This window comes from Microtus ochrogaster, chromosome 21, assembly GCF_000317375.1.
Source record: "Microtus ochrogaster isolate Prairie Vole_2 chromosome 21, MicOch1.0, whole genome shotgun sequence".
Lineage (NCBI taxonomy): Eukaryota > Metazoa > Chordata > Mammalia > Rodentia > Cricetidae > Microtus > Microtus ochrogaster.
Window position 1 is genome coordinate 25,922,599 of NC_022022.1, and position 26,784 is coordinate 25,949,382.

The following is a 26,784-nucleotide window of genomic DNA, read 5'->3' on the forward strand; positions in this document are numbered from 1 at the left end:
TCTCCCAGTCCGTAGGTTGCCTTTTTGTCTTGGTGACAGTGTCCTTTGCTTTACAGAAGCTTCTCAGTTTTAGTAGGTCCCATTTATTCAATGTTGCCCTTAAATGATAGGTGTCTTTATCACTCGCTCATGGCTTTGCTAAACAACAGGGTTAGGCACATAATGAGCACTCAATAAATGCCAAACTGACTAATGAATCAACAAATAGCCAAAGTGTGCTATGCCAGAGACATAGATGAACACATTTGTCCTCCCACAATACCAGGATGTGTCGAGTAACAATAAAGTCACAAGGTACAGCCATTTAGCTGACAGCACTTTGCCAAGCAGTCAGTCTTTCCTTGATAGCCAAGGCAAATGCAGCATCTTTTGTTCCAATCTTAGTTACAAATATTAACGCTCAGATCACACTTTACATGCCACATAAATGTATCTATACATTTTACAGGATGGCTAAGACGGGCTAAGAAGGCCCCAGTGGAGTTCAAGAAGTCTCAAAAGAGATAGAGAGGTAGATGCTAAGGAGATTGATAGGGATGTGAGAATCTTTGATGGAATGCAGCAATGACCCCAAGATGAGAGTGTGTTGGAAACACCACCTGTTGCTACCACCAGTACTGCTGTAGAGCCTGGCTGTGGGGTCAGAGTTGACCAAAGAAGCAAGGCGCAGTGGGGGCTGGTCCTGGTGAACAAATGATCCCACAGATGACAATCCCACTCACCTGTGCCTGTCGTGAGGCCCAGCCGAGCTGATGCTCTGGGTTAGTTGGGACTCCTCAGCCAGTCCCGTTCCTTGACCTGCTCCCTTGGTGCTCAGATGACAGGTGGGTGGGCCTGTCGCCGTAGAGATGTTAGGTGTCTCTCTATTGTGGCCAAGTGAAGGAGGATTACGTTTTTGTCAGTCTGGTAGGTCTAGGTTCTTAGGCTTGGTTTTTCCTGTCATGGTTTTAATATGTCCAAGAGCTGGGACAGTACCAGTTTACTGTGATGAATTTGCAGGGTGGCACTGTCCTAATTTTAGCAGTTTTTTAATGGTCAGTGCCTTGTGAGGGATTCTATACACACGATGGTGTCTACATGTCCACCAAGGAAGAGCATCATCTTCTCTGTCCTAAGTGGAGTTGTAAGGTGGCCTCTCTCAGGAGTGGCAGCTGGAGTCACCGTTGACAGCATATGGAGTAACTTAGGGCAGGACACGGCCTGGTCCCCACAATAGATTCCAGTGGTTAAGGAAAATTGACGGTGCAGCGAGAAAGCACGTTCTCTTTCTCTTGCGGACAGTCAGACTTGTATTGTGCAGTCCAAAACAGACGCTGTTTACACAGTTTCAAACACCTGAAAAAATCAAATCCATGCGACCCTTGGCAATGTGGAGAGATGTTTAGATTATAGACATGTTTATTATGAATGCTTAAATATTTAAGTTTTACATTGTCAGTCAAAACACAATGTTTTGGCAGTTGTCTGGGCTTCAAGTGACTAGGTAAGCAGTGCTTTGTCCTTCTGACTGAGTCTGGATGGATTATGTAGAGGGTGAAAATATACACAGAAAATGAAATCTACATTGAAATTCTTAATGTATTTATTACCTACTTTACTTTCCTTTTTCCCTTTGAAGTTACATTTTATTAATATTAATGAAAATCTTGACGGGAGCTATAACCTAAAAGTACGTGCTTTTTCATGACTGTAGAGATCTAGCAACTGAAAACTGAAGTTTTATTTTTTTCTTTTATGTATTTTATCATTCTTTTTAGATACACAATACTAATCTCACTTTTTTCCATCAAACATCATTCTGGTCACATCTTTACTATAATCCAAAATTTATGAAATCATTTTAATTCCTTTTGTTCGTTTGCACATATACCTGAGTTGAAAATGTTTCCCATTTTAAATTATATCCAGACCACTAACTTCGTATGTAGTTTATTGTAATCACTCAGGGTGTGGTTCGGTCTCTTGAAAACTACATTGTAAGGAACAATAAGACTCACAGTGATACTCTGTTCTAGGGAGTTGGGGTGTTCACTATAGATAGTAGAAGGCAGTGAGTCAAAGTCCAGTGAATTGTGAACGGCTTCTGGGCTGTGGCAGTCCTGCCCTGATGCTGTGGGGTGCTATTGACATCTGAACAGTACTATGACTACTCAGAAGGTCCTTCTCTGTCACTAAGACTCTCCATCATCTTCATGACATTGTATTTTCTGTATCCTGTGTTTCTTTGTCATGGATACATATGTGTAAAAGTTCACGAGACATTACCATCTTAGCAAGTTGCTTCAAGGAGTAATTATATGTAACAATGTATGAATTCACTTTGGGGGGGGGTTACATCTTTTTTCTTTTGTTTCTATCACAGAAGGATGGCATGTTCCCAGCCTCTAGGGAACGCAACCAGGAAAGTTGTGATAGCATCTTAACCTCTCTAAGTTACTGCTAGAAGGAACAGAGGCACACGGATCATCTGGAACACACAGACAGAAAAGGTGGCAGTGTTGTGTGAAGGATGCGTCGTATTGCAGTTCAGAGCTCAGCCCTCTCTCTCTGGCAATCAGCGGTAAAATGCTGTACCATGAAGCCGCAGTCCAAGGGGGGAACTTATTAAAGGAGATCTGCTGAACTAAGTGTTGTTCTTTTTTGAGCCAATACTCACCAAGTGGAGCAGCCTTCTCAGAAGATGAACTGAGATTCCTCCCGATGGTTCTAATGATGTGCTATTCCTCTTGATCCCCATCGTGGAGCTTATGTCTGGTCTTTCCAAATCCTACAGTGATTTCAAGGGAGGAATTGCCTCAGAAATGGCAGATAGGAGTTAGATAGTATTAAAGGGGCTTATTTCTTCTGAGGCAAGAGAACAAGGTCTTAATAGGTCAATCGGTTTCTCCCCCTTTTCCAGCCCCTGCCTGCCTTGCCCTCCCCCTCTCTCTTGTCCCTTTTCTCCTATTTTTTCTCTATTCTTCTCCTATGATCTCCTCTTCTCTCTTCTCCCTCTACCTTACCCCAACCCCAGTCTGTCATCAGAGAAAAGCTCCAGCTGATAATGCCTGTTTGCAGGTACCAGCCATAGGACATAGAGGAAGTGGAGACGAAGCCATTGAATCTCCCTGTGTTGCTGCCTTAGGACAGCCTGCGGTGGGGGTAGAGCTGAGCAGGCTGAAGCTTTATGTGGGCCCCCTATAGAGTTACGCAACTGATGGAGCACATCTGGCCAAGGACTAGCTTGGCAGCTGTGGTGCCGATTGCAACATCAAGTATTGAGAAATAAGACATCTTGGTGAAGTTGGGGATGTGCAGTGGTCATGGTGTTTGTCATTTCAGAGTCTTCAAAGGTTTCAGGAAGAAGGGGGGGGGAGCATGCAGAAGGGCCCGCAAGCTGAGAATGTGAGTGAATCTGTGGTACAGACCTCAGAAAGGACAGCCATGGTGAAATCACTACCAGTCACTAGAGAGACCCATGTTGATGCTATAATGGCAGAGAGCATGAAGTCCCACCACCTGGGACTTCTGGGATCTGTCTGGGCTATATTCCACTCAGGAAAGAAAGCCTTAGTGATAAGAATGACTTCAAATGCCCGCCAAAAGGACAGAAAGACTGCTCATTGCTCTCGGGACGCACCCTGCGGGAAAGACGGAAGCCGAGGCTGCCTGCAGGGAGGAGAGCTGTAAATTGGAGTCCAGCTTGAAAAAATAGCAGGTAGAGCGAGGTAATATCTTTCCTCTGGTAACTAAAAGCGTCAAAATTAATGAGATAACCACATGCTGGCACCCATTCCAGGACTAGAAATCCTAGCACTTCTAGCAACAAGTTAGTTCGTGCACATGTTTTGCAAAAATGATTAGGGTCATGTGTGTTAGTTCTCACAGAACAGGGCACTGGCCATCTTCAGGTGTTGTCACCTGTTTGATTCTCCTTTCCCATGGAATCAGACCATAGCGTAGAAAAATAAAACCCTGCATGCCCGGGAACGTTAATATATCATTAACTATCGTCAACTGTGTGGTCAACAAGACATTCAAGAGTAAAATCTATAAAGATTGTTAATTCATTCTAAGAAGAAATATCTACTTAACCAAGTGTGGCTGAGGAGAGCAACTAAGTAAGAGCAAAGGGACGAACTGATGAGCAGTGAGGATGCTGGGGGCAAGAGACGTTAAAGGATCACAGCGTCGCACGTGTAAAGCAAGCTTGTCACATGTGGCTGTCCAAATACACCCATGTCAACAATGCCCAGGTTGGAGAAGTGAAGCATTCCTGTCCAATTACTTCTTTCCATTTCCTAGAGTTTCTTTGATATAGTTACCTCATTTTTCTTTAAGTTGTGCCCTTCGATGTTTATTTCAGGTAAGTTTGCATAGGTCTGTTCGTGAGGCAAATAAATGAAAATGTGTTTTCAAATCTTCAGAAGCCCGCCATCTCCAGAGCGCCCAGCCAACGCCCTCCCAGGTGTCCCCTGTGTGTCTCAGAGAAGAGGCTAGGTAGCTACAAGCATCTCATTTTATGCAGCTCAGCCTGCTCTTCTTGGGATCGCGGTAAATGCTCTGCTTCCCCTTCAGCTCCATTTCCTTGTCACTTAGGTCACACGTGTGCCCTGACATTCATCTTTGGACTTCAGCAGGCTCAGCTCCTGGGACGCCCTGCGTTGATTGAATCCCAGATGCTCTGACTTGAATAAACAATCTAAAGTTGGCATGAAAGACAGCCAAATTGTTCAAGTAACTAAGTACTGTTCGCTTTAAATAGCCCCCCCTTGGATGTTTGTCGCTTTCCTGGAGAATATAAAACTATTGAAATTTTCGTATTGAAATACTCTTAGGGCAGTTAAAGTATCAAGGGAAGGGGTTGTCTTGCGCAGTTAGCCACAGAGCGTTGGTCTCGTATATAATCTCACTGTGCACTGTAGATGACTTCCTCAACCGTGAGGCAGTTTTGTCAAAATACAACCTTGTTCTTGGTTTCCTCGTCATCTGTAACCCGTGTTTGTGTAAGATTAGAAAGACCGGGTGGCCCGTGTCTCTGGATGAGCAAGCTGAGACTCCGATGAACCGCATTTAGAGGGAATCACATAGCTGATGGAGTTGGGATGAGACAGTAGCCCAACAGAGGCCCATTGAGTTCATGATAAGTTCTTTTTTTTTTTTTAAATCTTCAGTCATGCATAGGAAGGTATCTAGTTCACCACAATAGAATTAGAAGTTAACTTGTTTCTGACAATTTGATAACTTTAAAAATTTTACGTTTGTTTTTCCCCGCCCCCTCCACCCGCCTTTTAGCTCGCCTGTCACAAATGATCGATCTGTTGCGAGTGCTGGTTCCCTAGACTAAATATCCCGCTAACTCATTACTGGCGCTTCATGGTCGCATTCATCTTCTTTCAGACGCAGCGATCCGAAGGCACCATTGAGTTTGGGAGGCCTTTAATATGTCATCAGGCCTTGGGAAAGGGAAAGGGCAGGTGTCCACCTGTGAAAAAGCAATAATGGGGGGGGATTAGTTTCCCAAATCCAGCATGGGGCTTGCTGTGCTGGCCTGCATCCAAGCTACTGAAGTCCTCCACAGCTGGTCTTGGGGGGGGTGGAGCCACCGAAAGCTGTGGGACAAGTCCCCGCAGGCTTCTGGGTGTTGAGTGGGAGGGTGCGACATGAACTTGGGAGCACAGGTTTTGAGTTGGGCGTTCCTTTTGTCCATCCAGCTAAAACATACTCAATACTCAATGTCGGCTCCTCTACCCCAGGGCCTTTGGCTTTGAGATTGGCCACTCCTGTCAGTTTTCCTAGATGTGCTTTCTGTTGAGCTGAACTGGGGAAAGTTTTCACCTCCCTAAAACTCTTTCTTCCATCTCTTCCTTCTATTCCCCTTTGCTTCTTTCCCTTCTTAAATCATTACCATAATCTTGGCTTCCAAACAGGCAGCATCCGCCAAAGGCGGTCTCGCGGGGACCAGATTACTTTCATGTGTGGCCTAAAAACAGCGCACAAACTACTCCCTGGAAAAGAAAACAACAACTTTGCCCTGGAACATGAAGAATACATTCTCCTGTAGAGAAACTATTCTACTATGCTTCCCCATGTCCTAAATGGCCGTCAGTGAAACCAAACAGAAGTTCCTTTCTGGCAAGAGAACTGTCCACTGGGGGGAAAGAACCTCCGTCGTGTTCTAATTTTAGAATGCTGTAAGGATAAAAATATTTTCGCCATTTTTTTTTCTCTAAAACCCAAAGACTTGTACTATATTTGAACTGAAAGATTCCTAATCAAAACTGGTATGGTAGGGGACTGGGTGGGGGCCATGGGTCCTCTTCTCATTGATTGTACGTGCTCAAAAGGTGTGGACATTTAAAAACACACATTCTAAACATAGTTACTATAGTGAGTAAGATGAAAGAGTTTTTGTTTGTTTGTTTTTGTTTTTGACAAGGTCATACTATGTAGCCCAGCCTATCACAAAACTCCCTTGGTGAACCAGGTTGGTCTCATATGCAAAGAGATCCACCTGCTTCTGCCTCCTGAGTGCTGGGATTGAAGGGGTACAGAATCACACCTGGGCCTCCAAACTTCTTTTTACCATTTGGGTTGTTTTGGGGTTTTTATTGTTTGTTTGCTTGTTTTTTGTTTTTGTTTTTTTTTTTTTTGCCCATAGGGTGGTCTCGTGACTTTGTACCTTAAGTGACAGGAGGAAGACAAAGAGCTCAGATGCCCAGAGCCCTGTTGGGGTTGGGAGTTTGGTATCTCTGAGTTTCTATGTGACAGGCCACCCTGTATGCAGGGGAATCCTGAGATTTCACAAGCACTGTGTAGGAACAAAAGTGACACCGTCTGAGAACTTCCAAGTGACACAATAGAATCAGATCCAATTTTGAACTCATCGTCTCATAGACAGATTCACAGACCATCAGTGTGCTGTCCCTTCCCTCGACTCTTGGGCTCAGTGATAAATCTGGTGGGCTCCTGGTCCTCAAGTGTGTGAGAACAGTAGTTGGAGACAGACTTGTAAATAAGTATACAATATGGCGTTACAAGAACTCCACTGATTGTGGGAATGGGGGCAGTGCTATTCTGAATTTTTACCAAGTGGTATGTTATAGGCACGAGTAGATCATAGATATCATACGTCAGACAGGCTGAGGGTTGGGAGTTTCAGAGATGTTCTGGTGGGCTAAGCACTCCTGTTAGTACTTGTTTTGTGCAGAGATCCAGCAGCTCCAGGAAAGTGGCAAGGGTGGTCATTATGTGGAGGCAGGGACTGGGTGATAGTGTATTCTCAAACTGCCTAGCAACTAGTGCTTTAGGACTGACTGGGTTTGGTCTTCATTTACTCCATTTTTTTAAAAAACCGAATGTTCAGGAGCCAGGGAGGGTGTCCAGGCAGCAAAGTGCTTGCTGTGTAAGCATGAGGATTAGAATCTGTCAAGAAGAGCTGCATGTGGCTGTGTGCTCCGTAATGCCAGAACTGGAAGGCAAAGACAGGTAGCATTGGTGGCACTCAATATTCTAGCGTAGTTGGTGAACTCCAGGCAAATGAGAAACCAACCATGTCTCCAAAAACAAGGCGGATGCCTCTTGAGAAGTGACATTAATGTTGACCTTTGGTCTCCACACTGACATGCGTGTGTACTTAGACACATGTGTGTATATGCACACACCACAAGGAGAGACAGAGACGGAGATGGAGAGACAGAGAGAGACATCCAGACATTTCCATCACCACAGGTCTAGCTTGCTGCTTATTTTAACTTCACTGAGTAAGTTTCTGCAGCTGTCACTGGGGCTAACGTCCGATGATCTGTGTGTCACCCTCGGGCAGGTGGGACACACAGCGAAGACTTTGATAGGATTCCGCTCAGCTCCAGGCTCTGGATTTACATGACTGACAGCTCACACGGGTTAAGCACTACACCCAACACTACCAAGGGTGGCTATGTGCTACTTTTAATCCGATCAAATCACATTTCATCATTGATTGCTGCTCTGACATAATAATAATAAAAGGATCCTACCAAACTGTGACTCCTGACATCTGAAAGAACGCCTTGTCAATCATAGTTCAACATCTACTTCCGGTGGCCAAACCAGAGAGTCTTTACATGAAGACAGAAGTTGTTGAATAGTTATCTGGACCTGGTTTCTTCTAATTAGTGGTCAGTGTTTGATTATTTTACCTAATAGGAGAGTTAGGGTGGAATTAATGGCGTTTATTCTTATATATGAACACACATTGAGAAAGCATGTAAGGACATTGTCAGCCGTTTGGTATTATTTTGTCACTGCAGCAATATTTCATAGCACTATAAACACAACAAAATGCATGTAGAAGACAGTTGTTTACATTATTCTAGAACATGAAGTTGCCCCGTCCGGTTATAACTTCTGACCAAAGGCCAACTGTTGCTCATTACAACTTGTGACACTACTGACTCCAAGCATCCTTACTTCCTGGGAGCCTCCCATCTCTCCACGAGGGAGCGGAGTATGTCGTAAGATCAAACAACTGGGCTTCATGGTTGCGTATACCCAGGGGGAATGATTGGGGCTCCAGAGGGATTTGTGTGCCTGCAATCATAGCCCGAGCACTTCCCCTCCTCAATCCCTTTGGAATTTCTCAGCTGCAGCCATCAGTCCAAGGGGTTAGCCGAGCAGTATAATTGCTTCTGTTCATCACCACACCCTACTTCCGGCCACAGTCCTGAAAAACCTAACGGCATTGTGAGCCCCGACTGGCTTTCCGACTACTGCACTCTGCTGCACCACCTTTACCCGTTCCTTCCTCAGGCCCTGGCGATCACTATTATGCCTGTAGAATGAAAACACTTGCACCTTGGCCAGAAGGTCAGCAAACTGACCTGGCATTCACATGGGTTACTACTCTTACAACCACACTTAACTGGCATTTGCGTGGGTTACTACTCTTACAACCACACTTAACCATACTTAACTGGCATTTGTGTGGGTTACTGCTCCTACAACCACACTTGCTATCTGCCACTCTAGACAGCAAGTGTGCTTGTTTAGTGGAAATGGTCTTTGTTTATCCAAGAAGCATGTTGTTTGCAGGTAACACAGAGTTCCGGATAGTCCTTCCATCTTGCAGAATACAGGCATACGATTCTGTAAAAACAACAGCAAGGTACATGGAATCTGGTTTTCTAGGATCTGCTGTTTGCTTCTTTCAAAGATGGCTCAAATCAATATTCCTAGTGGAAATTCTGAAAAACCTGAAAAGATTTCATGGATTACAATTCGTCAGGAGGAAGAGCTATGGAATCTCAGTTGACCTGGTCTCAGTTTTAGGGTATGTTGTTATATACTGGCTAAAATATTCATACCACGTAGTGGGTAGAAATTCATAACCGTATTCATGAAACTGACCTCCAGTTTCTCTATATGCCAAATTAAAAAAAAAAAATAGTGTTCTCTGAACAGATGCATTTTTTTTTAACTTTAAACGCTGGTGCCTCTCGTCTTACAAAAAGCAGGGGATTTAGTTGATATTAACATGCCAGTGTTCTCTTACTGCTTCCAAGACTGACACCTGATGTTTGTGTAGATAACAAGGAAGTCTTGTTGAACTTACTGGTGTGTACACCTGCGTGTACTGTTAGCAACACTTTAATGTTACAAGGCTCTAATTTGGAGACGGCCTGTTGCTGTTTCACTTTGCCAATTTGCCCCCCACCCTCCAGCCATTATCTAAACCTACCATCTTGACTCACTTTATTGAATATTACCTTCAGTACCTTTATTTTAGCCCCCCCCTTCCTTTTATCATCATGTGCCTCAGCTTCTGGGGAAGACCCATTACCCACCTTGCTGCCCTGTTAGTTTTGTACCACATGGCTTTCTTGAGAACATCATCTGGCTAGCCAATATTTAGTTCCTTCCTGTGACTTCCCAGAGAATTTCCTAATAGCTTCAAGTTGAAGGGTTCAGAAACCTCTGCCTATGGCACTCATCCAGCCCCATTGCAAATGTAAGTCCTTCCTCAGTGACTACATGGTTAGCGGCAGTGCTCAGGGCTGGGTGTGTTTGTTCCTTACTCCAGGCTGTCTCATCCCTATATGCACTGTTTCTGGGTCAAGTGAAGAGGTCTCCTCTCTGCTGTGCTGCTTCTCCTCTGTCCTGTGGGTGACTATGGTATGACCATTGCCATCTGCATCATGATGCCGTTAGGTACAAGCTAATACTTTCCATCTTCCCAGGAACAACCAAACATTCACGTGCAGTGCTAATGGCATGAGCCGCTCACACTTTGACTTTAAATGTTTTAACAGTCAAGACTTGCTTTTGATATGCCCACGTTTATTTTAGCATAATATATTCAGAGAACAGTAACTTCCAGTCAGATGTCTAGAGGATTTATTATATTCATAGTAATCCTTTCTCATGCTAGTATTAACAACCGACTTCAAAGCATACCAGTAGAACTTAACAGTTCCATATTAATGATTGTATAATGAGGTGTCTGCTCATGGGAGCAGACTGAACCTGATTAGGTCATGTATATTCACAAATATGCATGTGGATGGGATATAGGTCATGTCAAAATGGATTAAGTTCTCAATTTCTTCATTTTTGTTACCACTCAAATAGGGATAAAGATAAAAGTATATGTGAAAATGTATTCTATTGAACTTAGTTTACACAATAACTATTTAAGGAACTTAATGTGTATTTTCTAATCATCTCAATTATGGTGGTTTCTTTTATATTTTAAAAGATACCTAATGAACCTATTTACCACTTTAGTTGTCAGTGTGAGCCTGGGAGAGTGAGGCCTAAAATGAGGCAGGACAAAGGGTCGTGCAAGAACCAGTTTTATTCAGAGCATCAGACAATTTACACTCTGAGGTTTAAGAAGAGTCCCCTGGAGTAAAGTATACAGTCACAAGGACAAGCTGCGTGTGGGGAAAAAACATGATTTTCCATAGAGGCACATGAATAGCAGCAGCTGAGGTAAGCTCACTCCTACCTGCCACACCTGGGAGGAGCCTGAAAACACATTCTAAGAACAGTTCTGTGTTTTGAAGGAGCTGTGGCCACAAGACTCTTGTTTTCTGGGAGTTTCCTCACCAGTACTTAGAATTCTCACAGGATTCCATCCTTGGACCATGTTCTGACACCTACCTATTGCTAAATTTAAAAACCAGGAGAGAGAGAGAGAGAGAGAGAGAGAGAGAGAGAGAGAGAGAGAGAGAGAGAGAGAGAGAGAGAGCGCTCAGACACTATTACATTTGCTTCTGTATTTATTGTAATAATATTTTCTTTACAGGTTTTTTTTTCCCTCTGATGTCACAGGGCATCATAGTACAAAGGCCTAGTTAACCTGCTCCATTTTCCGGATTGTCTTATGCTAATCACTCTGTAAAACAAAAGAACTCAAATTACTATCTCCCTCCATTGAGCTTCTGGTTCATACTTTCTGTTTACCAACCCTTTAAAACCTTTTGTCAGCTACCAGAGAGTCTGCTAAAAAAAACATGCAAGCTAATGAGATCGTCTAATTCTTCTTCCTGGAGTTTGGTAACGAATCCTTTAAAAAAAAAAAACAAAAAAAACAAAAAAACAAACAAAAAAAAAAAACCCTTGTTAGGTGGTACATAATCTACAAAGATGCACGCCTGCTTCCTGCTCCTCTGCCAGCGTGACTTGCAGCTTTCTCCCCTGTGGCTAGAAACTCAAAGAAACAAGCTGTCATGATAAATCCCCTGTCGGATCACGGGGCAAAGCACTCTGGTAGCTTAATAATGAAACACGTTATGTGTGGGGACAGAATGATAGAAATAACAACTGCGCTCCATCAGCCCCGTTCAGTCAGCGAGCTGCTGTCTTTCTGCTGGAGGCTCCATATTTATTATCTGAAGGGTGAAACACCAATCATTTACTGGAATTCCATATCTGGATGGAAAAAAATCTATATGGAAGCCCTAGCAGTTTGCTTGCACTCGGCTTAGGAATCTTTCTTTTGTTTGCATAGTCATATTTAGTATGTTCTTCTGAGTCTTCAGGTGCCGTGCGTGTGTGCGCATGTGTGTGTGTGTGTTCCTAGCTATACAATCTATAATGTCAGTTGATTCTGGGACAACATGAAAGGCTTTGATTAACCTGAGGTTAGATCAGAATGGCTGGTTGGAAGTCTAGGAGGTTGGAACTATTGACCTCCATCTAGGAGAGAAACCGATCAGAAATGGAAGTCCTCTCATAGGAAAGCTGTGGGAACTACACTTGCCTCAGTCATGACAGAACCCCTCATTTATTTATAATAATATATATAATAATTACATATTATTATATATATTACATATATCATATATATTAAAATAATGACAATTATATTCCCTGCTTTATTTAAAAATGACTAGGTAAAGCAAGAGTCATACTTCTGATAGTTTTTTTAAAAAATATAAAAATTCCCTTTGCCAGAAAAGAATCATTGCTGTTTAAGAACTCACCTAATAAGTATGTTCTGGAATAACTGTTCCATTTTCTTCCAGACCAACGACTTTTAAAATGGTTTGGATGCTCGTCCGAGACTGTTTCGTATTTTACATGTAAAGGACCTCTCAGCTGACCTTATGTGGTCTGTTGTTGATGAATCTACATTTATTCGCCACTCAAGAGGGTTCCTTCCTCTCTCTTAACACCTTCTGTGGGTCGCATTTGTCTGAGAAGGCAGAGATCAGACCCAGGGTGTTTTGCATGTAGGGCAAGCACTCTGCCACCCAACTATACTCCCACGCATTAAACAAAACAAAGCAAATAACTGTCTTCAGTGAACACAATTTATATTTTAGGTTTTAGAAGTTTTATGTGGAATCATCAATTTTTTCCTATAAAAATTTGAAAATAACGTTTTTTTTTTTAAAAAAAGATCCACAAAATTAAACATTGGCTTTTTTAAATTTTATTTTTAAAAGTTCTCTAAGCACTTTGAGAGAACAACTTTTCTAACCGTAAAGGACCATTTTACGCTGTAGATGTTCACAACTTATTAAAAACATATGACCTACTTAGGGCATAAAAATAGAAGCTCTGCGCCATCATGGTGGTTGTTTCTGGCTAAAGTACAGCCAGTTGCTGCGGATTATACTCTAATCCTAGCATTTAGGGGGCTGAGGCAAGAGGACAGGCATTTGTGGCCAACCTGGGCTAAGTAGCATGCACCCTCCAAGTCAGTCTATATAGCCAGACACTCTCTCAAATGCCAAGCAAGCAAAACTACCCTAAAATACAGTGAGCAATTGTACTGACAGATTATTGATTTATATATTTTTCTTAGTCTTTCTAGAGTCCTGGTGGGAGAAAATCCAGGGACGTGAATACATGAATAATAAAAGAAATGTTTATTTAAATGTTTACTTGCTATGAAGTAAGCTAGCAGGTACCAAATAGACCAGGGGTTGTATTCTCTAAATACGAAACAAGCGGCTCTGGGCCAATTGCTAGCGGTGACATTTGAGTGCTCACACATGGTGATGGTGCAGAGAATAAACCTTTACAGCCGGCCTCTGAGATACAAGGAAGGATAGTGATGAAGTGAAGCATCCTGGGACATTTCTGCGGGTGGTCGTGTCCAGCCTCTCAGTCTGTAGAGTGCAGGGTTTAACAGTGAATAGCAGCAGCAGGACAAGTCACAGTACTGAGTGTGGAGTGAAGGATGCACAGAGAAGATGGTGTCGGCTGTAGGAGCACTTGTGCACAGAGCACATACTAAAATGTGGAACTTTCTAAACTTGCTTTAGCTGGTAAACTTTTGACTCCAAACAGTTGCAACCCAGTTTGGCAACCAGGGTGCTCTGACTGTCAAGCTCAGTATGGAACTGTTTAAGTTGCGTACAAGCTCCTGAGTATGTTGACACAAAGACATTTTATGATCATAGAGGGCATGCATTTTAGCCAGGCATTTGCTTTATAAACCTCTTGATTCTATTTGTGGAACAACAAGCTTTGGGCCACCTTGAAGGAATTCTAGGCATCAAGTAAGTGAGCAAGTTAGGAGGCCTGGAGGGGGGGGGAGATTCTGAAATTGATCTGCATGTGCTTGTAAGGTTAATCCAAACATCTGAAGGAAAGCCTGGTTTAGGCTGCTGAAGATGAAGAGGGTGGTTCAAGAAGGATGACCTGCCATCACCTCTGTGGACAGGCAGGTGCTTCCCTACCAACAGCTGCAGCTGTCAGAGTGCTAGTCCAGGGAGGAGCACCCTAGTGTACCCGGAGGAGCACCCCAGCATGTCTGGAAGAGCACCCCAGAGTGCCTAGAGGAGCACCCCAGAGTGCCTGGAGGAGCACCCCAGAGTGCCTAGAAGACATTGCAGAGTGCCTGGAGGAGCACCCCAGCGTGTCTGGAGAAGCATCCCAGCATGTCTAGAGGAGCACCCCAGCGTCTCTGGAGGAGCATCCCAGCGTGCCTGGAGGAGCACCCAGCATGCCTGGAGGAGCACCCCAGCGTGTCTAGAGGAGCACCCCAGCGTATCTAGAGGAGCACCCCAGAGTGTCTGGAGGAGCATCCAGCATGTTTGGAGGAGCATCCCAGAGTGCCTGGAGGAGCATCCCAGAGTGCCTAGAGGAGCACCCCAGAGTGCCTGGAGGAGCACCCCAGAGTGCCTGGAGAAGCACCCCAGCGTCTCTGGAGAAGCACCCCAGCGTCTCTGGAGGAGCATCCCAGCGTGCCTGGAGGAGCATCCAGCGTGTCTGGAGGAGCATCCCAGAGTGCCTGGAGGAGCATCCAGCGTGCACTGATTTCTTCTCCAGGCCTTTCTACTCCCACATGATAGTTGCAGGAGTTCTTGTGCATCTGAGAGCTACTGCTTACTTCTTTCCCCTCTGACCAGCGCTCAGTCCCCAGTTCTCCCCTTTGCTTTGACAGCCTGGGCAAGGAGAGTGTGGCATGTGTACATAGTGGAGTATTACCCAACTATCAAGAAGAGTGAAATCATGAAATTTGCAGGTAAATAGATGGAGCTGGAAAGAAAATGATACCAAGTGGCAAATACTACCTCTTCTCTCTCATACACAGAGCTTACTTGCAAGTATTTTATCTGCATATTTAAATTGGAGCACAAGTTGAGGGGGAAAACTAGGAAGGGATTTGGGGGGCATGTGAAGGGAGGAAGATAGTGGAGTACAGCTGAAATGAAAGCAGAAAGGTGAGAAGGAGACAGGGAGGCTTAAGCAGGGAAGGGTGTGGGGGAAATCAAGGAGTGTAAAGGACAGGGCTAACCCAAAGGAGGAGGGTACAAAAATCCAACCAGGAGACCACAACCTGTTGTTTCCCAGTTGTGGGATAACAGAACACAGGTAAGAAGAGGAGCAATAATGAGGGTTAAGAGATTCAGCAGGCCTGGGGGTGGTGAGTTAGGGAGAGAAGAGGGGAGTGGATGGGATAGCTAAAACTAAGGGTGTATAGAGAAGCCTTATGGAAGCCCAATTATTACGCTAATTTCAAAATAAAACATTTAACAGCAAAGACAACAAGAGTTTGGACAGTGTTATCCTTTATAGGTGGATAAGGAACCTTTTGTCAGTTCCCCTTCCCCACACCCTTGGGGGTTTTTGTTTGTTTGTTTGTGTTGTTGTTGTTGAGACAGGTTTTCTCTATGTCACCTTGGTTGTCCTGGAACTCACTCTGTAGACCAGGCTGGCCTCGAACTCACAGAGATCAGCCTGCCTCTGCCTTCTGAGGATTGGGATTAAAGGCGTGCATCACCACCGCCCAGCTTCTCAGCTCTCACCATGAGTTTGGTCTGGGAATTTTCATCTCTCTTGCTGCTTTGCAGTCTTTCATTATCCGGCTCATCTCTTCTGTTCTGCTTTTCACTTTGGGGTCTGACCTTAAAATCAGAGGCAAGACCAGTGTTTTTATCTGTACATTGGATTTCTTCAAACTTCAGGCTACTCTTTGTCAACAAGATATGTAGGTGTTGCTGAGAATTTTGTTCTGTCCTTTGGCTTGCTTCTCTCACGTTAGGAGTCACTCACTCTAGGCTTTTCCATCCAGTTATCGTTATAATATTCTCTCTCTCAATCCAATATTTTTCACAGAGTCAAAACTTATTTTAGACTCTCATCTTACAACTTGGTGCGACTTCGCTGGCTCTCACATATTATGGTATCCTTCACAGAACTCTGTCATCTTCAGCGGGTGCCATCTTTGAGACATCATCCTCTCCGTTACCTTTTGTTCCACGGTCGCTGTGACATTTGATTAATTTCTAGAAGATTTGTGATTGAATATTCGAAGAAGACATGTTCAGAAATAACATGACTCTGGCTTTTGGGTGTCTCCTGAAGACAAAGTTTGCTTCTTTGATCACTTTCTTTTTTTTTTTTTTTTTTTTTTTTTTTTTGGTTTTTCGAGACAGGGTTTCTCTGTGGCTTTGGAGCCTGTCCTGGAACTAGCTCTGTAGACCAGGCTGGTCTCGAACTCAGAGATCCGCCTGCCTCTGCCTCCCGAGTGCTGGGATTAAAGGCGTGCGCCACCATCGCCCGGCGTTTGATCACTTTCTTAACTTGAGAGGATTTCATTTTAGTTTAGATTCTCTTCAAAAAGCATAATAAACTTACTGTGTTAGCTTCATGCACTTCACTGTTTTAAGGGAGCATCTTTGTAGAGAAAAGAAAGTAAGCTAATCCCCAGTGGATAAGTAGTTATTATTTATTGGTAAGTGAGCAGCCAGTCAGAATGTCTCTGATTGTATTTGAGCCTCTGGTCTTCCTGACGCTGTCTCCTTACCTTTGAATACTAAGTTTCTTCTTCTATGAGTTTAAATGTGGATTGTTCTTGTTATCACTTGAATTATGCATCAATTCTTAGAACTCTTATATTCCCTGCTTGAAAAACAGTTAGTGGCTCCTAATATTAATCATGTCAGTCACACATGGGCCTGCTAAGTTTCACTGGTTTAAGTGATTTTATACCAAACATCTGAGTTCTAATCTTAAGGCGTTATAAATACTGGAGTCTGTCAATACAAAGGTCCGTGTGTGAGTTTGGGCAAGTGTATAAATATATATTTGTCTTATAAAGGAAGGTCCTACCATGTTTGTTCACTTATTTGATTTTCCTGTCCCAATCCTTGGGAATGAGTGTGCATGAATTCTCCTCTTATTCTAGAATACAGAAAGAAACCCAAAAGTCTACTGATCGTTTGGGCTTTGCTGTAAAGCTGTGTCTCCTAACATCTTCAATTGAGTTTAGTACTTGATTATATATATTTATTTTTTACCCTGCTATCAACACAAATGGATATACTTCCCTGTGCGAGGCTAGAGGAGAAGCTGGGTGGCCCACTAGTGTTTCCACCACTCATGGTAGCGTCTGATGGGATGATAACTCAGACTCATGATGACAGTCGCCGTGTCTCTGGAACTTTCTGGGGTTTAGAAGCCATGAGCTCTACTCAGCAGTTCATTTTTTGGCAGCAGGCAGTACTCTGTTTTCCTTGGCTTTTTCTCCCAGCAAGTATTATAAGCCCTCTGTCCTCACTGTGGGCTGATTACTCTCTTCTGTTCACTGGAGCCATAATTCAGTAGAAGCTATTTTTACCCCAGGACATGCAGATAGAAGTAGTGTGATTGAGAACACTGTCTTGAAGTGAAATTGGCTAGAATTTGATGCACTAAGTCTAATATAGACTGGCTTGGTTGTCCTTATAGGCAACTCAATGAAATAAAAAGGTTAAGGATGTTTTTGGTTGTTTGGTTTTCTACTTTTTGAATTGCATCACCATTGATGCTAACTTTTCATTAGGAGATAATGATTTTGTCTTTATAGAAAAATCAAACTTAAAAGTAACCACTTACATACACACAATGCACTTAATGGGGTCATTAACTTTTTTAGGTGATATCAAGGAATTCCATTACATTCACATTTAACAGAAATATCTTTCAAATACATTTCTTTTTGTGTATGTGTTTAATTAATTGCTATCCAACAGTTTCAGAAGAATCATGTTGAACCTGACTGAAGATAAATAATAGTTATTTAGATTTGGTCCTTATAATTTGAGACCTTCAGAAAAATGACACCTCAACTCCTTGCTTTAGCAAATCTTTTCTGTATTGATGGTGTGTAAATGGAATGAGTAGAAATTCTGATTTTGTAGTGTTTTGTGGTAGCTGATTGTCTAGACCAGCGGTGGGGATGAAATAGAGCTTAGCTATGCTGGAAGAGTATTGACCTTCACAAGCCCTGGGTCCCTTTCCTAAATCTGGTGGTGCAAAGCAGGGAGTGGAAATGGAGAAACTATGTAGTAGCCATTATACAACCAGTAAAAAAAATGGAACTGTACTACAAATAATCTGTTGTGTTTCAGGTCCTCCGGGAAAACGAGGGAAGAGAGGCCGAAGAGGAGAGTCTGGTAAGTGACTGCCTCACGTTACTAAAGTTCTGGTGCAGGAGTTACGGTTTTCCCCCTTAACCAATGGTACTATTCCCTTGTTGGAAGGTGTGCATATGCTTGGCACGTCTAGTCTAGATTTTGAATTTAAGAATAGACCCTAATATCAACAAACTCTAGGAAGGAAGTATTGGCAAACTGTTGTCCCTCATGTTTGCTAACTACAGACTCTCCCACCCCATGTCCTCGCTTGCTTGGCCATCAAAGTCAATCCACCTGGCCTGTGTTCCTTGCTGGGGTTCTCACCCACCCATGCTATGGCCACATCGCCATGTGTCCTCTCTCTGGGTGACCAGCCAGGGGGTATTTATCTGTCTTAGCACTTTAAGGAGGACACCCTGGAAAGCTCTGCTATTTTATCCAGCGGGCGTAGTATGTCATACTGCTCCACCGTTCTTACTGACTCTAGGGTGTCTCCTGCTACAGCCATGGAGCTTCAGTGGTTAGAGCAGTATCCTTAGTCTCGGGGTTTCTGTGATGTCATTGTGGAAACGGGGCAGTTGACTGATCTGGCCATGGATATTACAATCATTTCTCCCGATGCTCACTTCAGTAGCTTGTGCTTTCGGGACAGATTCCTATAGGTAAGGTAAAGTAGAAAAGACCAAATTAATATTTCTGAAATCAAGGTATAGCAATAAGGGAGGTCAGTTACTGCTTTTACTCTAAGAAGTCTCAGATTTTAGATGGGTCAATAGCCATGAGCTATTTCTCATGAGGACATCAGGTCTTCCTTTCATGGTGACTCCAGCTCCGAGATGGGATTCTCCACTCTCTGGTGTTAATTTTTGTTTTTTGTTTTTGTTTGTTTTTTGTTTGTTTTTTGTTTTTGTTTTTCGAGACAGGGTTTCTCTGAGGTTTTGGAGCCTGTCCTGGAACTAGCTCTTGTAGACCAGGCTGGTCTCAAACTCTCTAGTGTTAATTTTTATCAATATTTAAGACAATGACTGACTGGGTGTTGACATAGTGGAGCTGTCTCTGTCAGGAAGACCAGGCAGTGGGCTGAATCTGGGATATTCCATTTCCCCACACCCTTTCAGAAAAGATGAGAACATGAGAGGGATTCTGAAAATTCATCAGCTGGGCAGGGTGGCTGCTGGTTCCCAAGTATTCTCAAAAGCTGGCCTTGGGCCACCCTGAATCTGGATGGCCGGGCAGAGTTTGTAATAGAGTTCTTTAAAAATTAAACGTTAAGGTTAGCACGAAAAGCAGTGAGACCCATCATTTTTGTATCCTTCTACATACGTGTTACGACCGTTTGTTCCCATTTGTCTGACTCCACCAATCCCTGCACCACCTCATGCTTCCTACAGTCCCGCTGGTTCCCCTTCTCCCTTCTCCCCAAGTAATCTGGAGGGAAAAGAAATGATAAAGCAATCACCAAAGTAATCTTCTTCAAAAGATTGAGGGGGGGCTGGAGAGATGGCTCAGCGGTTAAGAGCACTGGCTGCTCTTCCAGAGGTCCTGAATTCAATTCCCAGCAACCACATGGTGGCTCACAACCATCTGTAATGAGATCTGGTGCCCTCTTCTGGCCTGCAGGCACACGTGGAAGGAATGTTGTATACATAATAAATAAATAAATCTTTTTTTTTTTAATAAATAAATCTTGAAAAAAAAAGATTGAGGGGGGAAGATGAAAATTGAGTACTTGTGCAAAGTCCTATAGACAAGCAAAAATCACCTTCCAAATGCCTAGTCACTGAGAGTTGGCAGTTAGAGCATATGGTGCGTGAAATACAGAAATGCTCTCAGTTTTTGCCTGGGCTCTGGTTTAAAGAAACCTACAGAGTTGCTAGGCCTGGGCTTTTATGTATCGGGGGAAGCATCGAAGGAAGGACACTCTTCAAGGAAAGCCTTCGGCCAATGGTAGGCTTTGCTCATTTGACTGTATTTATCAAGCTCAGGTCTCTGGAGTAGCCTTCAAACGCAGTCAAGGTTCTCCTGTCTCGTATTTTACTTAGACTCACTTGTATTATGTAGTTTTATTTCAAATTCACAAGTCTCTCAGATGCATATTAGTAGGCTTTGGAGAACCTGACAGTTTGTCCAAATTCTATGCACAATTTGTGTTTGGGCATAAATTTATTTTTTCTGTCATCTCCAAGTCTGTGTTGTAAGTCCCCTTTGTATCATTAGTATTGTGCTGGTAGTTATAATGATATCTATTAATTAATTTTAACATTTATATTCACTAATTTCTCTTTCTCTCTTTTCACCCCTCTCCCCCACAGGTCCTCCTGTAAGTATAGTCTGATGAGTTCGGCTCTTTCTACATTAACCAGGATCCACGTATGTTTAAACCTCGTTAAAAACAGATATGGTGGAAGCTTCATTTAGGATTGACCTTTTACGAATGTTTAAATGCGGAAGATGATTTCTTTACTAGAATATTTTGGGTCATGCACTATACTAGAACGCAGGTTTGGGGGTGGGCTTTATTTTTTTTTATGTTGTCACACACTGATTACTCTCTTGAGACTTTGGGGTAACACATGAAGCCCCTGGTTTTGAGTCTTTTTCCTGGAATCCTGAGGTTGCTTTTGCACGCAGGTCTCCCAACTATTTCACACTTCTTTTTCCATCTGTTTAAACTCGTGGCTGAGATATTTGGATTTGCCGGTCCACCAAATGTAGATGGCAACATGATCATGGAAGTGATACCCCCTGTGCGCCGCCGGGGCTGGTCCTCCCTTCTTAGGCAGCACTCCCTTTGAAGTCTGTTGGAGCCCTGCCTGCATAAGGAGCCTGAGACGTGGCCCTTGGAGAGTTTGTGCTCCTTTCTTTCCCTGCATAGGTCATAGCTGTGGCATTCCAGACCGCTGTGCACTCACAGGAATAGATTATCTTGTCAGTTTTGTGCTCAATGCATTTTTTGAGTAATATCCTGGCTATCTGCTGTCTGACCCCCGTGTTTATACTGTGCACCGGGCCTTTTCAGTAGCAATGATCGTTAGCCTTGAGATGGTTTCTCATCCCAGACTCTACACTGCCAATTTATCTGAGGCCAGCATAGTCCGGGGAGAGGGATTAACACACACTTGTTGACTTGTTCAGAGGAAGCATTGGCTTCTAAATATCTTTTGCAGTCTTCCTGCCATGTTCAAGGATGGGCCATGAATCACGTTTGTGATGATCTCGCTTCCGTGACTGACTTATCTGCTCTTGCTCAATGCTAAGTAGACAGCATGGCCCAGGTCTAGAAGCCTTGACTCTGCCTTCATATTTAAGTGTCTGTCTTTAAAACTCAAACCAAAACATGACTGCCCCTGAGGAAACTCCCAAGGTTACCAGGGGAGTAACATGTTCAAGGTTTCTTTCTGTGGAATTTGTATTTGTCAGTCAGATCAAGAAGTTAATTCTCATGTCTGCAAGGGTGTTACCTTTAAGATGCAAGTATTTCCTCCTTGATTCTTTAAAACAGCATGTAGCATGGTACCTTTGTTTGCTTGGGCTATTTCTTAGCCCAGATTTTCTGCTATAAGATTCTGTGTATCTTTTCTTACTGTATATAAAGAAAGAAAGAACTGATTAGATCTCAACTCTCTGGTGTGCAGTTGTCTAGGGACTTTGTACCCCAAATTTCATGTTTATTCATGCCAGCCCTCTGATATTGCTAGCCCCATTGCCCAGTGATGAAGCCTAAGGTTCACTGAGGTTAATTCCACAAGGCTGCTTAGCCAAGGGCTTGCGAGGTTAAAATTCAGTTGGATACATCTGATTTTATATAATTTCAGCTTCATGCTTAGTTCTTTATGAATCCTAAGTGTGTTACAACACAGACCATTGTAATACCCTGGCATTAATAATTATGTACACTATAAGCTTGGTAAGTCAAAGTAAAATGTCCACATTATAAAGCAAGCATGACCTCCCCTCCACGCTATCTGAACTTCATTTCAAACAGGCCATGTCGAGGGCAGCAAACTACTTCAAAGACATACGTTGTGACCCTGTGTTTTCATGCTAAGTAAGAGACAGTTCAAACTGGTCACAGGAGGATCAGATGAGAGGCAGTTAAAAGGAGAAATGTCCCCCACAGACTCAGGCATGCGCACACTTTCCCCCCAGGTGGTGGCATTGCTTGAGGAGGTAGAAGGTCCAACTTTGCTGGAGGGAGTCAAACTGCCTGCTTCTGCCGTGCCTCCCCATAAGATGAATTCTAAGCTATAATTCAGAATAAACTCCTTACATAAATCCTTTTTGGTCCTGGTGTTTAATCACAGCAATAGAAAAGTAGCTGGTACACTAGCAGTTGGAAGAAAAGGAAGAAAAATACATAAACTATGCAGCCTTTTGTAATGCAATGGAGTTGCATCTTGTTGCTTGTGTTGCTCTGCCTGGGGCTCTGATGGTTAAAATGATCTCATAATGAAATTCTGTTGAGCCCCTCATTTTTTTAACCCCCCACCCAGGATTTCTAAGAAGCAGCTGCCTTCCATCTAGTTTTCCTTTAGAATAGGTAGCTTTATAGGCGATTACCATGGTCTGAATAAATATTAATGAATAGTGGTACTGTTATGATTAGACAGACTTACTACCAATGTCCTTCCTATCTACAGACACATCCAACTATCGGCAATTTTAATGTCTGGTGATCTTATATTTCCTATTTTAAGCATCATTTTCATTTTATATGTGGGTTTCCTTTTATTCTTTTCCATGAACCAAAGTCTGAAGTTAATGCAATCCTATTTTTAGAAAAATTTCCTTTCCCTCATTAGTGTCCTTAAATTGTGCTCAGCTCTCTCCACAAGTATGAAACTACTTCCCGTGTGGATCTCAAGGTGTGTCACCACTTTAAACACAAGGGCCTTCTTTTTCATTCTGTTATTTTTCATGTACTCTGATAAGATTATAGTCTTGCTTCTGCTGGGCAACCCTTGGCACAAAACCTATAGGAATGAAGTCCTCCAGGACTCCAGGAATCTTTCTTGCTGACCTCCTGGGGGACTGGGGCTTCTTGAGAACAGAATGCTGAGGTGTGACCTTGCATCCAGCTCTGCATTTTCCCATCCTTTATTTTATTGTCAGAGCTACTCGGTAGTAGAAAGGGCAGCACTGGGCACACTGCCGTGATCCACATGTGTTGAGGGACCCAGGGGAGGATGCCGTATCTCACTGTCTTCTGTTCTCGCTAGAACGTAACTGGTTCTTGTTACCCTCTTGCAATAATGTTCTCAGAATGAGAAGAACAAAACAAAAAACATACTTTATCGGACCATTTATCAACTTTTCATTTTTATCTTCGTTTGATGTTTTTTGGAAAACTTGACTAACACACTAGAATGTGTGGGTATGCGTAATTACACGCTTTCCTTGTCAGTGTCTGTGTTTTGTATACTGCAGTTATTTATAATTTAAGACTTGAAATGCAACTTGAATTAGAGCTCACAGATCAATTACTTCATAGTAAGCTGTTAAGCCTTAATCCGTTTTGACAAAAATATTTATGAACAGCTGAAATAGAGCCGTTTTATGATTATAAATGTGATTTGTCTGCTTTTCTATCTGCTCATGAAGGTATCATTGTAGAATCCTGCTCTAAGGAACTCCATGCGGGTGCTTTAGGCATCAAGTTCTGCTCATACCACTATATTCACTGTAGTGATGTGTCTGACCATTGTGTTTCCTAGCTAGAAATTATACTTTCGGATTTGGATTGTGTGTGTGTGTGTGTGTGTGTGTGTGTATCTGTGTATGTGTGTGCACACGTGCTATGCATGCAGATAATCTACATGTCCATGAATGGAGGCCAGAGCAACCTTTCTCTGAGGCATCTTTCTCCATTTGTAGTCCAACTGGATTTTGAGACATGGTTGCTCACTCTACCTAGAGCTCACCAATATGAGCTGCCCATTGAGCTCCAGGAATTTGTTCCTCTGTCCTTCCAATAGGATGCTTTTTCCACCCCCATGCCTGACTTTTAATATGTGTTGGGGAATCCAAACTCTGGCCCTTGGACCTGACAGCAAGCACGTTGCAAATGAACCATCTCCAGCCCCTGGTGTGTGATATGTGTGTGTGTGTGTGTGTGTGTGTGTGTGTGTGTGTATGTGTGTGTGTGTAGCGAGCCGGACAGGATCGCCATTACAAGATGGCGCCGACACCCTGTCTTGTTGGAAATAAACAACTCCATATTTGGCTATGCCTTTGAGAGCTGCGTCCCCTGCTTCCCGCATGTGCAGTGGATAAGGGTCCTTGGGCCTATCCTGACGCAGTCTGGTGTCAGCTGAACCATCTCCAGCCCCTGGTGTGTGATATATATGTGTGTGTGCGTGTGTGTGTATACATATATATGTGTGTGTGTGTGTATATATATATATATATATATATATATATATATATATATATATATATATATCCTGAGAATAACATCAGGATTTTAAAAATGAGCAAATGTCTCCCCCAGTCTTACATTCTATCCTTCTGTCCAAAAGGAAGTCCCACTTAAATATCCACAGGTCATAGAATCAAGCCGGTCTAATAGCTGTAGCCAGAGAAAGAGTCAGGAGACCCCTTTGTGACTGACAGTTTTACTTGCATGGGTCCACCAAGCCCTATAATTGCTCATGATTGACAAAGATATGATGTTATTGTTGGTCGCTTAAACCCTCTGAGGTGTGCAATCCGATGCTGTTGCACAGCCTCTTTTGTTCCTCCACCTTCAGCAATTGTCAACTCAGTTTGAACGTGAGAATCTTGCTGACAGATGAGCGAGGCAAACCAAGCCAAGCTAAGCTTACTGTGCTGGTTCTGTGGTGGATGAATTAGGAAACGAAATCTCTGAAGAACTTTAAGAGGCAAAACTCTGACATCCCTACTTCATAACGAAGAAACAACCAGATTTCTCATTCAAGAGTAGTTCTTTTCCAGCTATCAGTAAGGCAATAACAACCACTCATGCCTCCACCATTTCAGGTATCAGTTTCCATATTGCCTTTGTGACCAAGACTGGCTCTACCCATTTTACAAAGGAAGAAACTAGGGGATGGGCCCATCACTTAACTTGTCCTAGAGTGTACATCAATCATGAGGCAGAAGTAGAATTTGAACCCAGTTCTATCTCTCTTCAAAACTAACTTCACTCCGTGTTGCCCAAAGACTTTTTCAGGCAAGTTGAGTTTTAGTGTAACTGCGAAGCATCTTTGTTGTGCCTTACTCTCCCTGTTGCTTTGTATCGGTCACATTAAGTACTTTGTAGAACACGCTCTGCTGCCCGTGTCCCCCAAATGCACACTCAGCTGCCCCATGTCCCCATATACACACCCAGCTGCCCGTGTCCCCCATATACACACCCCGCTGCCCGTGTCCCCATATACACACTCAGCTGCCCATGTCCCCATATGCACACCCAGCTGCCCGTGTCCCCCATATGCATGCTCAGCTGCCCATGTCCCAAGCGAATCTAGATCCTGTCACATTGACAGTGAACACTAACCATCACCTTTAGAGACCACTCTCTTCCCTCTAACAGGACACTGTTGGTGATTGAAGACAAAACCATATGTCTTGTAGGAGGTGGTATCAGTTAAAAATACCTGGGCAGCTAGATAGCCACAATATTCACTGTAGCAATCCAAAGGAACAAAAACACAGACAGTTAATTTATGTTTAAAGGCTTCTTAGGGGTAGAGTTAGAAAAATGGTAGCAGGCTGTCTCATTTTGTGTCTTAGTTAGGGTTTCTGTTACTGATATAAAACACCATGGCCCACATGAGCTTGGGAGAGAAAAGGGTTGCTTTTATCTTATAGTTTGTAGTCCACAATCCAGGAAAAATTTGGCAGCAACTCAAGGCAGGATCCTGGAGACAGGAACTGATGCAGAAGCCATAGAAGGATACTGCCTACTGACTTGCCCTCCATAGCTTGCCCAGCCTGCTTTCTTACACAACCCAGAATCACCTGCCTAGGGGTAGCACTGCCCACAGTGGGCTGGACCCTCCCAAGTCAATCATTAACCAAGACAATACCCCCACAGACAGGCTAATCTTACGGAGGAGGAATCTTCTCAATTAAGATTCCTTCTTTCCAGGTGCCCCTGACTTGTGTTGCACTGACATAAAAATTAACCTGTACATTTTGGTCTCTTGCATGTATGTTTGCCTCCTGCAACATAAAAGAAAAGGGGGCTACAACTATGAACTCTTAAGGTAAGAGCCCAGCATCCCCCCCGCCTTTTATGAGTGGTTCAGGTTACAGATAACAAAGTTCATCTCCAATGTGTGTACGTGATTTCTGTGCTCTTCTTTATGTAGGCTATAATGCCAGATAGAGCAGATCTTTGGAATTGTGGAAGTGGCATAAAGACTACAAACTCATATTTAAGTTGAGATAAATGAGAGGTGTGTGTGTGTTTGTGTTTGTGTGTGTGTGAGTTTGTGTGTGT

At 43.2% G+C, this 26,784-nt stretch overlaps 1 protein-coding gene across 5 annotated transcripts in view; it reads left to right on the forward strand.

Annotated features, from left to right (window-relative positions):
* Positions 1 to 26,784, forward strand: part of Col25a1 (collagen type XXV alpha 1 chain) — a 383,772-nt gene that overhangs the window by 171,454 nt on the left and 185,534 nt on the right. For all 5 annotated transcript variants that reach the window (XM_026784141.1, XM_026784143.1, XM_026784144.1 and 2 more), the window contains exons 3-4: positions 18,312 to 18,356; positions 20,630 to 20,637. In XM_026784141.1, the coding sequence (XP_026639942.1) occupies positions 18,312 to 18,356; positions 20,630 to 20,637 (53 nt within the window). The remainder of the gene's footprint in view (positions 1 to 18,311; positions 18,357 to 20,629; positions 20,638 to 26,784) is intronic.